The sequence below is a fragment of the Acomys russatus genome, chromosome 14, assembly GCF_903995435.1.
Source record: "Acomys russatus chromosome 14, mAcoRus1.1, whole genome shotgun sequence".
Taxonomy (NCBI): domain Eukaryota; kingdom Metazoa; phylum Chordata; class Mammalia; order Rodentia; family Muridae; genus Acomys; species Acomys russatus.
Window position 1 is genome coordinate 56,941,768 of NC_067150.1, and position 16,820 is coordinate 56,958,587.

The window sequence follows — 16,820 nt, forward strand, 5'->3', positions numbered from 1 at the left end:
CTAGGATGGGGTGTGTGTGTGTGGGGGGCTGAGTGCTGGGGCTGGGGTGGGGTGTGTGATTTCCACTTGTTTCTAAAAACCTTCCATTCTAACTCCCAGGCAGGTTTAAGTAGTGCAAAAATCTCAGGCAAAGAGCTCCCAGCTGCATAGTTTCATAGATGAATGAATGTCCAAAGCAAGGGCCTCTGGGAGAAAGGTCCCAGAGTACCCAGGGATCCAAAGACACTTTGGTGAATGAGATCCAAGAGGGAGGGGGAAAAAAAAAAAAAAGGCCAGGATACATGATCAGCCAGCGGCCAAGCCAGAAAACAATACTGGGCAGGAAAAGGCTACAACAGGGCAGGTAGTCTGCACACTGAGTTCAGCAGCTTGCTGTCAGGCAGGGACGGGGAAGCTGAGGGTGCGTATGGAGCAGGACCAGGGAGACAGGAAGCTGAGGGGGACAGGACAGCAAGAGGAGGCAGCAGCTCAGCAGCAAACTCCAGGAGAAATAACCAGCAGCCCTCACAGATTTGTGATTGTCTCTTAAAAAGATTTATTTTCTCTTCTTGCCTGAATGTACAAAGGCAAAAAGAGTACAGTTTGTATATATATATATATATATATATTTATATATATATATAAAAAAACAAGGAACTTGGTAATGTACACTTTACAGAAGGGAAGAATCAGGAAGACTGAAATTAAATCCAACAGAGCAACGCCAATGGAACAAAAGCTATGAACAGCAACACTGTCCCTCCAGCCCGCACCTCCAGCTTGCCCCAACCTGTTCCCAGTGGGAGGGCTGAGCACCAAGGCAAGCAGGTGGGCTGGGGCAGGAGGGGCTGGGGACAAGGCCTGGGAGGGGCCCATGGCAGGGAATCACTGGAGAGTTTCCTGGGATGCCCTAGTAATAAATGACAAAGGCCCAGAATTATGGGCCAGCTAGCTGCCCAGCTGAATCTTGGGGGTTGGGGGGGGGGGGCATCAAAGTACTCAGATAGGGTATACAGGATGGTAAGTGACATGGAGGCAGCAAACCTACATCCAATTTTCTAGCCCTTCTGCAGTCTTAACTCCCAACTCCCTTAAACTAAGTCCTCCCCACCCCACCCTGGAGCCTGGAGGGGAGGTGCATGAAATGATCATTTCAGAGGGTACCCCGTTACCCTTCTGTGTTTGTTTTTTTGACCTTAGGATGTGTGGGGTGTGTAGGCTAAGCAGAGACTAAATGTATGTGTACGACAGGGAAGAGCTGAAGGGAACTGGCACACCATAAATGAGGAAACAGATGGGAATCCTAAGCAGCAACCGTTGAGCTGCGGTTGCCCTTCCTGGGGGCGAGGCCCCTACTCCTTGTAGGTTCTGTTCCACATGGTCTCAAGGCTCACTAACACAAAGAGCATGGGTAGGGTGGCTCAGCGAGAGGCTGGGTTTGGCAGTCTGGACCACACCTTGTCTTTCTGACTAGGTGCCACGGGAAGTTCCGCAGTGTGGAGGTGGACAGCCAATCTCAGCACTAGTGGGAATCTTCACAGCTGTAGCTGTGTGATACTATTTCAGGCACGGGGAGACTGGACTAAGAACCAGGAGATCAGGCTGAGAACATAGTGTCATTTTTCTACCACAAATCTCATTTCAGGGCCTGTTCTTCAAGGGGCACCTGGATAGAGGGATCCAAGAGCTGACTTTTTAAAGGGGGCGGGGGGAGTGCAGAGAGAGAAAGGGGAGGAGGCAGGAGAGAGAGAGAGAAAGCTGTTCCCTTCTTCAGAATCTAAGGCTGTCTTACAAATACAGACACAGACACACCCTTGTTATAAAATGAACTGGAAAGGGCAGGAATGTGAGCCATACCTACCCACTGAAAAAGAAAATTGCTCTAATGGTTTCTTTACAGTATGTACAAAGCACATTGCAAGCCAGTGCCACAGATACATACAAAACACACCACAGTATTTAAGAAACAAACAGGAACAGATGGGCACACACGGCTCTACTCACTGGAGTTTTTTGGGGGTGGGGTGGGGAGGGGAGACATCATCAGTCTAAAGTCAGTTGCTCTCTTAGTAAGGGTAGTAATGGGTTAGGTATGATGGTGTCCCCAACATCTACTTCCATGAATGAAAAGGGGTCGCTGCCCACAGTGCTGCTTACTAGGAAGCAGGTGGCAGAGGGAACGATGTTGGTGAGGAGGCTGGTGGGGTCCTGCCAATAGGTATAAAATAAAGGGATTTTTTTGCCAGTGCCCATAACCCAACTTGAACAAAAGTAAGGACTTGGAAACAGGAAAGGGTCGTAGGTGAGAGATGCTATTGACCCAACCTGTCTATGCCCAGAGAGGGCTCACAGGTTCTTGGGAACCACCTTCTCCTGGGCTTTGTGCTAACTGCCTCCCACCACCTCACTCCCCCACACAAGTCAGAGGCCACCTTCCTGCTCTCAAAGTGTTACTTCTGACACTTGTCAACTAACATTCTCTCTCTCTCTCTCTCTCTCTCTCTCTCTCTCTCTCTCTCTCTCTCTCTCTCTCTCTCTCTGTCCTAGAGGGCAAAAAATAGGAGGGACAACAGTGATGACACCCCACAAAGGCAGAGCTAAAAGTATCCCATATCCTGGGAAGAAGCAACTCCAATAAAGCTGTCATCACTTTCCCAGCACATGACTCAGGGGAATGGAGAAATGTCTGTCACCTCAAAGCCTCATCCACTGAGTCCACTCTGTGGTTTGGGCATGTGAAGCTTGGATATGCTGTTTCAGGATCTAAGGAGCCAATCACCTCCTTTGGCCAGTGGCCCCTAAAACAAAACATGCGTTACAAAGACACACCTCATATTGGCACACATGGAGTTACAATGTGAACTGTATAAAATCATGTACCTGCAGACAAAGGAACTGGGATGTATACATTTTGTGACCCTAAGTAAGAGACTCAGATAATCGAATGTCTCCAAGAACTGCTGGGTGTTCTATGGCCTGCCTTCTGCTTCATGCCCAAATGTGATGTGGCAGACACCGAGGTTACCCATGCTGGGAGGAAGTCTATTCTTTCTGCCTGAGTTGTAACAGCCAAGCAGTAGAAGAGGTGAGGTCAGTATGGGGAATCACCCCTGGGAAAGGCACCAAGGGGTGAAAAAGAAAGACAAAGGGCAAGGAGTTGGGAGATGAGAAGCAGCAGGACTTTTGGTGAGGAAGCAGGTTCAGTCTGACAGACTCCATCTAGGCTCCAGTTCCTCCCAGCACTCCCTTCGCCCCGGGGAGCCCTGTGCTGGTGCTAGAGCCCCTGCCTTCCGCCTAACAGGAGCACAAGGCTCAGGTGGGGCAAATGCCTTAACTCTCGCTTTACAGGTTAGGCTCTGAGCATTTATCTGTGCTCACATTAGAGGGGGACGTCTCCACACTTGAAGACCTTGTCTTCACAATTACAGAGAAATCAAGCCCCTCACTTCTTTCCTGAGATTCTAACTTCTCCACATGCTGCCAGTTCCCAGGGCCCAAACCACTGAGGAGATGCGGAATCTGTTGATGGTGGTGATGATGGAGAGGGGTATGGCTGCTGTGCTGTCCTCAGACGTTACCCCGTGCAAGGGGTCCCTCCCAGGTGTGTGCGGGGTGCTGCTCTGGCAGTAGACCAGGGGCTAGAGTAACGCAGCAGTAACTTCTCTGGGATGAGGCTGCACTCCCTCGGTTGCTCCTATGCCTTCATCTCCACAGATGCCACAACAGTCAGAACTGTGGCTGAGAGAATAAATATTTTTGCAAAGTACCAGTTCCCCAGCTCCTGAGGAAAGAGGGAGGGTCAGGGGTGTCTGAGGGTCTGGTGGAGGTGAGACAGCCAAGGGTCTGCCTTCAGTCACGGTAGGGATGGCAAACAGGATGAGCAACACCGTAACTGACAGTAAGATGGCACCTCCAGCATCACCTCAAATGAGCCAGTCTGGCACATGAAGCTGACTTCATCTGGGCACTTGGTGTTCTGTGAAGGAAACACACAGGTTGAACAGGTCATTGTGGACTGCTGGCTTCACAACCACAAGGTGGCGCTCTAAGAGAATAAACTGGGGCTGGCAAGCTGGTATGGTGAGTGAGGGTGCTTGCTGCCAAGCTGGAGCTGACTTCCATCCCCCACATAGTTTGCAGGAGGAGCTCCCCATAAGTTGTTCTTTGACGTCTGCACACATGCATCGCCCTTCACAGTAAACAGTAATAACAAAAGGCCTGCAGCACCATTTGGTGCTGGCTGCTCCATAGTCCCTAGATGTGCATAGTTTCACAAACAGCTAGTTTAACAGGCCTGGCCAACAAGTCCCCCTTTCCAAGACCACTGCCCTCACACACATAGTTGCCCCTCACTTACATGCCACAGGGATTCTATGATCCAGGTAGCAGCTACCCCTGTTAATTTGTTACCTCAAATTAACAAAATCCACTTACCATTCTCACCTCCTGGGGGGTGGGTAGAGTGAGGGAGTTGAGCCTTGCTGGCTGGCAACAATGGCTGTAGAAGAAAGCCCTGGGCAAGCAGAGAGCATATTTAATGTAGCACTCACTTCACAAGGTGACTGGATATAGGGAGGAGTTTCCCCTTAAGTTCCCCTAGTTCCACTGGATTTTTGGGGCGCGGACAGGAAAACAACCCTGATGCCTGGCCAGATCGGTTTTCAGCTGCTTGTTTCTCTTTAGTGGTGGAAACACCTGTTCCTTGCTCTGCTGAATAATGAAATCTCCCAAGCTGTCAGCCTAATACAGCGTACCCTACAACTGAAGGCAGATTGCTGGCGGTTTTTGTTTAAGAATGTGTGTGTGCGCGCGTGCATGCCTGTGTTGCACATGTGTGTGGAGGTCATAGGACTACCTTGAGTGTTATTCTGTAAGTGCTTTCTGCCTTTTGTCTGAGTAGAGGCCTTTCACTGACCTGGATCTTTGCCAAGTAGTCTAGGCTAGCTAGCCAGCAAGCTCCAGGCATCTGCCCGCTTTCCTCCCACCTAACCACTGAAGTAACAGCCACACATCGCCACAGTTGTCGTTTTACTTGGTTTGAGAACCAGACCCAGGCCCTCTTCTCACAAGGCAGGGGCTTTACCGAGCCATCTTCCCAGCTCTCCTTGAGTTTATTTTTATGTTCCTGCTTCAACCTCCTGGGTGGTTGAGAATCATCTCAAATTACAAGTTTTTGGCTTTTGTTTTTGGTGGAGGTGATTCTTGGAGGGCAGGGCCTTGCTACAAGCCCTACTACTGAAGTAGAAACAAAACTAGAAGATGAAGAAAGAGCCTTACCTGCGGCATAGGGTAGGTTGTACTGTGCTGGGAGCAAGGAGTAGCCCAAGTGATGGTGGTGGTGGTGTGTGGACATCAGGCGCTGGGAAGGGGAAGTGCGGGGCCGGTCGACACTCCTGTCACCACCTGCTGTTCCCCCAACACTGCTACAGCTGCCACCACCCCCAACTACCCCACAGCCTCCCCGATCTCTCTCCTGAGAATTTTTATCACTTATCTGGAAAGGAAAGGAGACACACAAAGGTACTATAATGAGATATATACATACTAGCGATCTAACCTGGGTCCTACATTATGACTCTAAAAATGCAGGGCGTCTACACATACAGAGGGTGCCCTCATGGGGTCAATCTCAAGTCAGCCAAGATCCATCCTGGTCAGGACTTGGAACTTGCCCACTTCTCCCGTAGGGCTCCACTTGGTCTCTGGACAAGGACTTGGGTTGCACACCCCACTTACCGTGGGGGACTTGCTCTTGTAGTGACTGGCATGCTGCTGCAAGATATCCAGGGCTTTGGACTCTGAGCTGGCTTTACAGCTCACACTGGGGCTGGCGCGTGCCTTGTCAGCATCCTCACCACCTGAGACCTTGCTGCCATATGGGGAGAAAGAATAGCTGGAAGGCAAATAGGACCCTGGGAAAGGAGAAATCAAGCAGTCAAGGAAGTGAGGATGGCAGAACAAAGTGCTCTAGCGAGTGTGGTCAGGTGGGCCAGTTCTCTCAGGCAGTCTGAGATACTTCCTACCACAGCTTCCCAGGATGACACTCTTGGCTTCTTCCCTTCTTTAACAAGCTCTATACGAAGAACAGGTGGAGGGTTAAGAATATGACACCCAAGTTTCCTAGAGCTGATTTCTCAGATCTGTGTTATCTCAGAGTCATAGGCTAAAGTCAGACAGCCTTGGGCTGGATAACCTTGAATGAAGTGACAGCCTTTTTGAGTTTCAGTTTACCATCAAAATGAAGATAACAGCCAGGCATGATGGCACGTATCTGTAATCCCAACATTGTGGTGTTGGGGTAGAATTCTGAGTCTGGTGCCAGCTTAGACTACTTAAGATCCTGTCCCAAAAAAACACAAAACAAGAGCTGCTGAGATGGCTCATCGGGTAAACGCATTTGCTGCCAGGCCTGATGACCTAAATTGGATCCTAGCACTCAGGAGGGCCAAGGCAGGCAGATCTCTGAGTTCAAGACCAGCCTGGTCTCAAAAGTGAGTTCCAAGTCAGCTAGGGCTATCTCAAATAAGGGTGGTGGTGGTGGAAAGATGGCTCAGTGAGGATCGTTTCACAGAGGCTAGCCTGAGCTACACAGTAGATTCTAGCTCAGAGTACAATAAAGCCCTTTCACAAACAAGCAACGTGAAGCTAGGTGCGCACACACCTGTAATTCTAGCCCTGAGAAGGCCACAGCAGGAAAACGAGTTCAAGGTCAACCTGGGCTGGATGGTCAGGCTGCGTTTCAAACCCTGAAGCTGGGCTGGGGAGATGGGGCAGTAGCTGAGGGCACTTGCTGCTGCTACAAAGGGCTGAGGTTCCACTCCTAGCACCCACATGGCAGCTCACAACTGTCTGTAACCGTACTTTTAGGGGATCTGACACCTCTTCTCGCCTCTTTGGGCATACATACATACATGCAGGAAAACATTCATACACATAAAATAAAAACACAGCTGTGCTCGCCGTACAAGCATGATGACCAGAGCTCAGATCACTCAGACCTGCAGGCGGCAGGCGCATGTACCTAGTATTCTAGCAGTGTAAAGGTGCAGCAAGAGAATCCCTGGGGCTCACTGGCAAGTCAGTCTAGAAAAAAATCAGTGAGCTGCAGGTTCAGTGAGAGACCCCTGTTTTGGAGGCTAGCTTATACTATATAGCTAATTATAGGCCAACCAGAGCTACATAATAAGACAACAACAATGAAAACACCAGAACAAAAAAAAAAGTGCATAAATCAAGACAGTGCCTGGACCAGAGCAAGCCTCAACAGATGGAACTCTTACACAGAGGGTAAGGCACACCATGAGGGTGAGATGATCTGTATCTGTTTGGAAAGCTTACTTGTATTTAGAATGTATCCCATATTAATGCCTGCAGAATGTCAAGACTACCAGCTCTAGCAGGCTGGGAGCTGTAAGGAGTGAGTGTACAGGCTGATCTAAATGGAAAACAGGGATTACCAGAAGCTGAGGAGGGGCAGGGCAGATGCCCAAACACAGAGAGAAGGCACGCGCTCTAGTGTACTGCAGGATAGCGAAGTGGCTCCAGCTCACAAAAACCTACTACATATTTCAGGAAGTACGAGAAGAGAAGACCACAAAGGCTGCAACGTGAGGACAGCGTTTACCTCGGTCTCATCACGGGACTCTGTTGAAAGATCGCATTATGACCAGGCATGGTGGTACATGCTTTTAACCCCAGCACTAAGGAGAGAGGCACATGGGTCTCTCTAAGCTAAGAGGTCAGGTTGGTGTACACAGTGAGGTCCAGGCCTGCCAGGGCTACAAAGTAGATCTTGTCTTAGGAAAACAAAAGCTATGAAAACACTTAAGCCATGGCCCACTGAGAACTCACTGTCAGCAGTGTGAGGGCTGACGTTTCCCAAGCTGAGCGTACTGGACACTTCCCCAACTGACTTCAAAATGCTCCCTGCATCCCCAACAGCTTTCTGATCTCACAGCTGAGCACAACCTCAAAGCTGAGTGCCTGAGTTGCTCTGGTTTGAATCCTATTTGTCACGTGTATTGCTCCTGCTGTATTAGGCTCTGACGCCCTTGATGAAGCGAACTGGTCTTCTCTACTTCTTTAGTATTCCCCACAGTGTCTCGCATGCAGCAGAAATCAGAGTGCGTGTCTAAAGAAATTCCAGCAGAGAAAAGATGGCCGTGGCGTGCAGGAGTCTTAGCACTGACAATAAAGAAAAGCTGACAATAGAGGCCACCTTAGCTGCAGCAAGGGAGAGGTGGTCTTTCCGATTGTAATTAAGGTCATTTAAGGTTAGAGTGGAAACTTCACATCATGGTCACCCTGAGGGGGAAAAAGGGCTGCCATCCAAGCCAGTGCCATTGAACCTTATAGCTAAAGCAACAAAGCTCTAGAACTGAAACTGCCTGGGGCTGGAGAGATGGCTCAGTGGTTAAGAGCACTGCCTGCTCTTCCAAAGGATCTGGGTTCAATTCCCAGCACCCTCATGGCAGCTCACAACTGTCTGTAACTCCAAGATCTGACACCTTCACACCAACACCAACAGACATAAATTAAAATTAAATAAAATATTTTAAAAATTAAACAAAACAAAACACTGCTTTGCCGAGGTGCGTACCTGGGTAGTTCTGCATCATCACAGCAGGCATGCCCCGGAAGCTGGGGTGGTTGGGGTCATACGACTGGCTGTAGGAGTAGCCGTGCATGTAGGGGATGTAGGACTGGTGCTGGGGGAGGGGGGAGGACACGGGCACGTGGACACTTGGTCGGGGCTCCTTGCTGCCAAGGCGGGACTCCTCAGACACGGGCAGCTTGCAGTCACCACTTGTGCTTTCCTTCCCATCTTCCTTGGGAACAGAGTCCTTACTCCGACTCCTTTCCTCCTTTAATTTTCGGTCCCGTTCCTCTTTCCACCGATCATCCTCTGACTTGATGTCTGAGTATTTGGCAGGATAAACATATGTCCACATCCGGGGCTCTGTCTCCTGCAAAAAGCACACAATAGAGCTACACACGAGAGGAAGTGTAGAGTAGTGATACGCACAGCAGACCCTTCTTAAACTAAGGTCCCAGCAGAGACCCAGAAACAGATCATTACAGCACCCAAGGCAGAGTGGGATCCTAGCTTCTACTGACACTGTCAATTCCAGCACTGGGGAGGTGGAGGCAGAGGAAGAAGCAGAGAGATCTCTATGAGTTTGAGGCTAGCCTGGTTTATAGAGTCTAAGCCAGCCAGGAATACATAATGAGACCCTCTCACCACAAAACATCTTCTCAAATCCAAGGGAACAGATTCTGGGAAAGAGAAGGTAAAGCCATCTACGATGTCCTCTGTGAGGAAGACCTGTGGGGCAATGACTCTAGGACTAGAAGGAGCTGCCTCCTGCTCATGTCAGGACAGGTAGGACTGACACCAAGAGGACAGGGAGACATTTTGCATCTCCTGTGTGAACGTCTGCAACAGGTGTGTGTATCTGCAGGGACCAGAAGGGAGCAGCCGGTCCCCGGGAGCTGGAGTCACACACAGGAGGTTGTGAGCCATCTGACGTGGGTACTGAGAAGTAAGCTTGGGTTCTCTGGAAGAACAGCAAGTACTCTTAACTACTGAGTCATCTCTCTAGCCCCATTATTATTATTTTTTAAAAATATTTATTTATTTTTATGTATATGAGTGCTCTGTCTGCATGTATACCTGCACACCAGAAGAGGGCATCAGATCACATTATAGATGGTTGTGAGCCACCTGTGGCTGCTGGGAATTGAACTCAGGACCTCTGGAAGAGCAGATAGTGCTCTTAACCTCTGAGCCATCTCTCCAGCCCCCATAGTTTTAGTTCTTAAATATTTACTTACTTGTTTGTTTGTTTGTTTAGAGAACAGGGTCTTAGCCACACACTTGTAATCCCAGCACTATGGGAGGCAGAGGCAGGTGGATCGCTGTGGGTTTGAGGCCTGGTCTACAAGGCTACCCAGAGAAACCCTGTCTCATAAAAAAAAAAAAAAAAACCAAAACCAAAAAACACAACCAACCAACCAACCACAAAGGTGGGGGGGGGGGGAGGAGAAGGAGGCTGGCCTGTAACACATTACATAGCTCAGTGTGGCTATGAACTCATGACAATCGTTTTTAGCCTCCTAAGCACGCTAGGATTACAGGCATGTGTCAGCATAGCTAACACCATAAAACTCTTTTAGCTTCCATTCCATAGGAACCATACAGTACAACACTGGGCTAGGAATTAAAACGCCCAGGTTCTTGTTCTGCTCTGCCAGTGAAGGCTCAACTAAGCTTAGGCAAAATAACTTGTCTTATTAGTCCTTCTTTCCTATTTAAGGGTAAAATACCTTTTAAGGAGGTAAAAGTGCTATTTAAAAACATTCAAATGTATAGAATTCCTAAAATCATACAACTGCCCTGCTAACCTCAATTGTTAGAGCCTCTAAGAAAGCAGTGCTGACCCATAGGGGCTACAAAGTTTCTGAGCATCTTCACTTCCTTACACATAAGAGTTACCTGTCGGTACCAGAGAATTGGATCCACCTCTGGCTGTCGGCCACATTCAGGGCCCGTTTTAGCCTCGGGGGCCTCCTTTCCTAGGTGGCTGGCCTCACCCAGCTTCCCTTTAAGGCCTTCAGGGGTCTGGCTGGGGAGTTTTGATGAGTCGTCTAATTTGGGAATGATGACGGACTTGGCAGGATCAGCCCCTGGTTCCTTGGCCTTGCCCGGCCCTGACTTCACCAGGTCTGTCAGGCTGGGGGCCTTGGTGAGAGTTGGTGGAACTGAGGGCTTCTGCTTCCACTCTTCCTTGAGTGATGCCTCCCGTTCTTTCAGTCCCATCTCTGTCTTCTTGTCCAGTCCCCGCTGCTGCTCCAAGCTCTGCCGCTTCTGCTGTTCCTCATACTGCTGCCGGTAAGCTGTGTTGGTGCTCAGGAGGTGGGCGTGGTAGCCCTGCTCGCCATAGCCGTATGGAGGCGCGTAGGCATACTGGCTATAGTACAGCGGCTGCATGTACACGTTGGGCCGCTGCTGGATGACAGAGGGCTGCTGACTGGAACTGCTCAACTCAGGCTTCTTTTCCTCACAGACATCATTCTTCACTTTGGATTCCACGCTCTCGGGCTCCTCATCCCTCTTTGTCTTCAAGGCCTGGCCCTCCACTGCTGCCTGGCTGCTGGAGTTGAGAGTCCCCGGGCTGGACTGTGCATATCCTGGAGAGTAGTAGCTTTCAAAGCCTTGGTAGTATGGTGAGTCTTTGCTCTGTGGCTGAGGGGGGAAAAGTGTTTTCTTAGCTCCTTCTTTAAGCAGCTGTTCAGGGTCCTTGGACTTGACACTGTCCACCTTGCCCTCCCCGTCCTCCCCAGCGTCAGAGATATCAGAGTAGGCAGGGCTGTTGGTTGTGACTGAGCTGGCTTCAGCTCCGTTCTGGGTCACTACGTGGAGGGGAGTCAAGGGCTGGGCTGGGGTAGTATTGTCTAGGCGGCTGCTGCTTCCGATTGAAGGGCTGGGGGCATTGTCCGTAAAACTATAAATCTTATCAGCCTCTGCCTTGATGCTAGCTAATCGGCTTTGGTGGGAGTCTGAGGAACCATTCAGGAGCCCCTCCATTTTTATTCCATCCCCTGATGATTCTCTGAACGGGCTTTTACCTTCTTCTGCTCGGCATACCTTCCCAGGGGTGAGAGGACTTTCAAGTTCCTTTGATGATTCCTTCTTTTTTTTGTCTTTCTTTTTCTTGTCCTTGGCAGGGGTCAAGGCAGGGCTGACTGTGAAAGGCTCTCCCATAACAGTGGGTTTGGGCTGAATGGGCTTGAGTTGAGGACTGTTGGGCATCGCTTGCACCACTGTGGTGGTCAAGCCTGAGGAGGACCCTGGGCTTGCTGCTGTGAAGGTGGCTGTCTGGAAAGTGTAGATCTGCTGTGGGGGTATGGCGGGGGCAATGGGCCGGGCTGATTTTAAACTCTTGGATGGAATCTTTTCAGCTTTCAAACTGGAGGGCTTTTTACATTTTTCTTTTTCCAGACACTTTCTTTCCAAAGAGTCAAAGGCATCGTTGCTTGTTTCATCCATTACTGAGGGTCCATCATCAGAGCCGTCATTGGATAAGGCCCCAGGGTCTGTGTCTCCCTCCGCACTCAGTTTTTTCTTACAGAGGCCTTTTGTGCTGAATTTGCTTGAAGGGGAAGGGCTGTGAGGCTCCACAAGCCGGACTTTGGGGGTAGCTGAACGGGCAGGGGACAAGGAACCTTTCTGTGAGAGAGGAGCACCGTTGCAGCTGCTGAGGTCAGCATGGAGGGCGGGCTCTTCTCCGTACTCACTGTCTCCATCAGCTTCAGGTTTGCTGTCATCATCTGTGTGGGCATGAGCTTGGTGGTACTTAAGCCCATTAATGTGCTTGTACTTTTTGTTGCAGTTTGGGTGGGGACAGTCAATCAGGACTGGGGAAGGACAGTTTCTGTCTACAATAGTGGGTTCCACCTTGGTCCCAGGGAGGGGCCCGGTGGCTGAGCCCATGGAGTTTGTGCGGACACGCTTGCTCCCTTTGGAGTCCTCTGAGCTAGAATTCAGCTCCATGTCTGAAAGAGGTTTGTTTTTCCGTTTATTAGCTGAGGAAGGGCTGGCCTTGACATCCTCAGAGGTGCTGCTGGCAGCGGGGCGATGCTCTGAGGAGTTCTGGCTCCCTCGACGGCCTTTGCTGTTGGCTCCTGCTCGTGTTTTGCTGTTGCTGCTGGTCCCTTTGCTGTCGGAGGCTGTGGCTGTCTCACTGACAGGTGTGTTACTGTTAGGACGCATGCGTTTGCCTCTTCCTCGACCGTTACGCATTTCCAAGTCACTGGTGGGGGAGTCACAGAACCTTGGCAAAGGACAAATAGGACAGAATTATTATTAAGTGAAAAATAGGACAGAATTATTATTAAGTGAAAAACACCTTTATTTTTGTGTGGTGGGGCCTAAACTCAGCTTTGTTTTTTTGAAGCCAAGGCTGGTATGGAAGTCACTATGCAGTCAAAGCTGGCCTTCAACTTGCAGTACGTGTCTCCTGCCCAGCTTCTGTCTTAATAACTGGTTTCCATTAGAAACCTGCATGGGAACTGTTTTGAGAGGTAACCTCCTAGGATGTCATTTGTTACTATTTCTGGATCATTTCACCATATTTTAGGCTCTCAAGCCCTAGCACACTGGGCACTAACATTAGGAATAATGTATAAGAAAACATTGAAATGTTAATGGGTTTTATTGTATTTTAATTTTGTGGTGCTGTTGGAAACAAGGTATGTAGTCTAAGTTAGCCTCAAACTTCCTCTGTAGATGAAGCTGGCTTTGAACTTGTGATCCTTTTGCATCCACAAAGAGCTGGGATTACAGGTACATAGTACTATAGCTGGCTTGAAATGTTAACTTAAAAGATCAAACTGCAACTTGAAAATAAGGCCAGGTACAGTGACTCAGATAAACACCTATAGTCCCAGCACTTAGGAGGCAGAGGGAAGATCACCTTGGGTTTGAGATAGCCTGGGCTATGGAATGAACCCTTGTCCCAAAGAGGGAGGGAGGGAGGGAGGAGGAAGAAAGAGGGAAGGAAGTAAAGAGGTAGGGATGAAGGAAGGAAGGAAAATGGATATAGCCCAGTGTGCTGGCTCAAGGTAGTGATACCAGCACTCAGGAGGCTTGAGCTTGAGGCCAACTGGGCCAACTCTAGTAAGATAAAGGCACAACAGTTCACTAATTATGTAGGGTTCAGACTAACATAAACTAGACGATCTCTATGTGCTCACCTTGGGGGTGCCCAATCATGCCTTGTGCAGTCAAGAAGTGTCCCTACGTACGTCTTGTTCCTCCACGTCACATTTACCACCAACATCCCTGGGGGGAAAAAGAAAGCACAGATGAGACAAATTTGCTGTTACTACAAAGACTATTGTTTATCTGAGCAGCACTCTGACTTCCTGTGAAAGTTTGGAGGTGCTGTAGTACCCACGATACAGGCATGGCTGGGCCAGTTCCATGGGAATTGCCTACGTAATTCTGGAACCCTACTGATAGGCAACAGTCCAAAGACTTCATAGCCCGATCAAGGCATTTAAAAAATATCTTTGAAACAGGGCCTCATGGATCCCAGGCTGCCCTTGAATTTGCTCTCTAGCTGGGAACGACCTCGAGCCTCTGAGCCACTCACTACCTCTGAGTGTTGGGATGACAAGACCCAACACCCCCAGACTTACGCAGTCCTCAGGACTGAACGCAGGGCTTTGTGCATGCCCGCCCCAGTGTTTGATAAGACAGTGTCTTGCTATTTAGTGGCTAGCCTCAAACTCTATCTGGCCAAGGATAACTCTGAACTCCTGATCTTTCTGCCCCTGCTTGCTCAGTACTGGGCTTATATGTGTGTGCCATCATGCCTGGCTTAATGCATTTATTTTAACTGAGTCCACGATGTATATATCCTTTTTTTGGTGGTGGTGGTGTGCAGCTTAGGTTGTTCAGTATATTTTTACTCTGAAAAGACTAATTTTTATCGTCTTTAGTTATATGCATAGGCATGTGTCTATGAGTAGGTATGCACACATGTGACTGCAGGTGACTGATGAGCCATAGGTGTTGGATCTCCCTGGAGCTGGAGGTGACTGTGAGTTACCTGATACTGGGGTTGGGCACTGAACTTGGGTCCTCTAGAAGAGCAGTATGTTCTTTCTCTCTCTCTTTTTAAAAAGATTTATTTATTTATTATTATGTATACAGAGCTCTGTCTGCATATATACCTGCAGGCCAGAGGAGGATATCAGATCACATTATAGATGGTTGTGAGCCACCATGTGGTTGCTGGGAATTGAACTCAGGACCTCTGGAAGGGCAGGCAATGCTCTTAACCACTGAGCCATCTCTCCAGCCCCAGCAAGCTTACCCACCAAGCTTTTTCTCCAACATCACTCTTTTTTTTTTTTTTTTTGGTTTTTCGAGACAGGGTTTCTCTGTGTAGCCTTGGCTGTCCTGGACTAACTTTGTAGACCAGGCTGGCCTTGAACTCACAGCAACCCACCTGCTTCTGCCTCCCAAGTGCTGGGATTAAAGGCATGTGCTACCACGCCTGGCTCCAACCTCACTCTTAATGTCACAATAAACATCTTGTTCATTTTATTTAAAAGGAGGGAGGTTGGAGGCTAGAAATGTGGCTCACTTGGCAGAGTGCTTATCCAGCACACATAAACCCCTGGTCCAGTCCCTAGCACCACATAAGATGGGTATTGTGGCAGAAACCTATAAGCAAAGCACTTAGAAGGTGGGATTAGGAACAATGTAAGTTCAAGTCACCTGTTACATAGCCAGCTCAAGGCCAGCCTAGGATACATAACACCCTGTTCCCTACCCCACAAAAGGGAAAAAGGGCTTCTGAATATGTGATATGTGATACTATAATATTCCTAAATTCAAAAAGCAGTATAAAAAATTCAAACAATGAAATCTGGGCATGGTAGTGCACATCTGTATTTCTGACATTTGGTGGGGGATGAGAGGGTGGAGGCAGGATGATCTGGAGGCTTCAAGGCCAGCTGGTCTACAGAGGGAGAGAGGGAGAAGGAGGAAGGAGGAAGGAGAAAGGGAGGGAGGGAGGGAGGGGGAGAGAGAGAGAGAGAGAGAGAGAGAGAGAGAGAGAGAGAGAGAAAGCGCGCACGAGAGTGCGCTAGAAATGTAGCTTAGTGGAACAGTGTTTCCCCAGCACACACACAACCTTGTATATGATTTCTAGTTCTTCCAAAGAAAAAATGATCAGAGACAGAGAAATAGAGATAGACTGCTGATCTGGAAAGATATTACACATGAAAGATAATAGTGTGTGGAACAGTGTGCCACAGTAGAACTATTTAAGGAGAAATATATGTTTTTCATTATATGTTTATTTGGAGGGACAGGGGACCATAGCATACATGGAGAGGCCAGAGGACAATTTGCAGCAACCAGTTCTCTCATTCTATCATGTCGGTTTCAGGGATCAAATTCAGGCCACCAGGACCCTCAGGCAGGCACCCTTACCCACTGAGACACCTTGCAGGAATATTCTTGAATGTTTTTAAACAGGGAGCTTAAGACTAATGAACAATGACAAAAGGGGTATTAAAAAAACCTATTTATTTATTTGTGTGTGCTTTCATTTCATTAATTTAGTTATTTGCATGTGCTAAATGTGCATTTGGAGGTCAGAGGATAAGCCAAGGGAGTTAGTTCTTGTTCCACTTCTAGGTTCTAGGGATCAAACCCAGGCTGGCCATCCATTCCCAGTCCTCTTCCTCTGCCTCCTGAGCCCTAGAATTGCAGTGACACCCCACCCCCCAGTGGTTGCTATTTAAATAGACAATTAGGTTGTTCCACTTTTCTGTTATTACAAATAAACACCAAGCCAGGAGAAAATCCTAGTACTCTGGGAGGCAGACGCAGGAGGATATCTGTGAGTTTGAGAACAGCTTGGTCTACAAAACAAGTCCAAAACAGCCAAGGCTACACAGAGAAACCCTGTCTCGAAAACAAAAACAAAAAACAAAACAATGATGTAGCTTTGTGTAGCATAAATATATCTGTAAGACCAATAAGTAAGCTGGCAAGGTGGCGCATGTCTTTAATCGCAAACACAGAGAAACCCTGTCTCAAAAAACCAAAAAAGATAGATAGTAAAATAGCTAGTCATGCTTTTGTTGGGAATTTGGAAAAATACTGCCAGATTGTTTCAGAAAGACTGTCCTCATTTACATATCCCTCAGCACTGTATCGCATGCATGATGTGACACTTAGGTGCTGGGGACCCAGTTCAGGTCCTCCGCAAGAGCAGCAAGAGCTAAACAGCTGTGCCCCTACTATTCTCTTTAATCGT

The 16,820-nt window shown here is 48.6% G+C and overlaps 1 protein-coding gene across 2 annotated transcripts in view; it reads right to left on the minus strand.

The window, feature by feature from the left end:
* The window catches only part of Znf609 (zinc finger protein 609), a 146,968-nt gene that overhangs the window by 799 nt on the left and 129,349 nt on the right, over window positions 1-16,820 (minus strand). Inside the window, exons 4-10 of one of the 2 annotated variants that reach the window (XR_007831828.1) lie at window positions 13,735-13,822; window positions 10,475-12,812; window positions 8,579-8,945; window positions 5,716-5,891; window positions 5,257-5,473; window positions 4,414-4,492; window positions 2,673-3,955 (exon numbers count right to left, since the gene is read on the minus strand). Coding sequence is in view for 1 of the 2 variants with exons in the window: in XM_051156650.1 (XP_051012607.1) it covers window positions 4,419-4,492; window positions 5,257-5,473; window positions 5,716-5,891; window positions 8,579-8,945; window positions 10,475-12,812; window positions 13,735-13,822 (3,260 nt within the window). In the remaining variant the exon portion in view is untranslated. Of the gene's footprint in view, window positions 1-2,538; window positions 3,956-4,413; window positions 4,493-5,256; window positions 5,474-5,715; window positions 5,892-8,578; window positions 8,946-10,474; window positions 12,813-13,734; window positions 13,823-16,820 lie in introns of those variants that run through there. The other variant, XM_051156650.1, reaches the window with a different exon arrangement.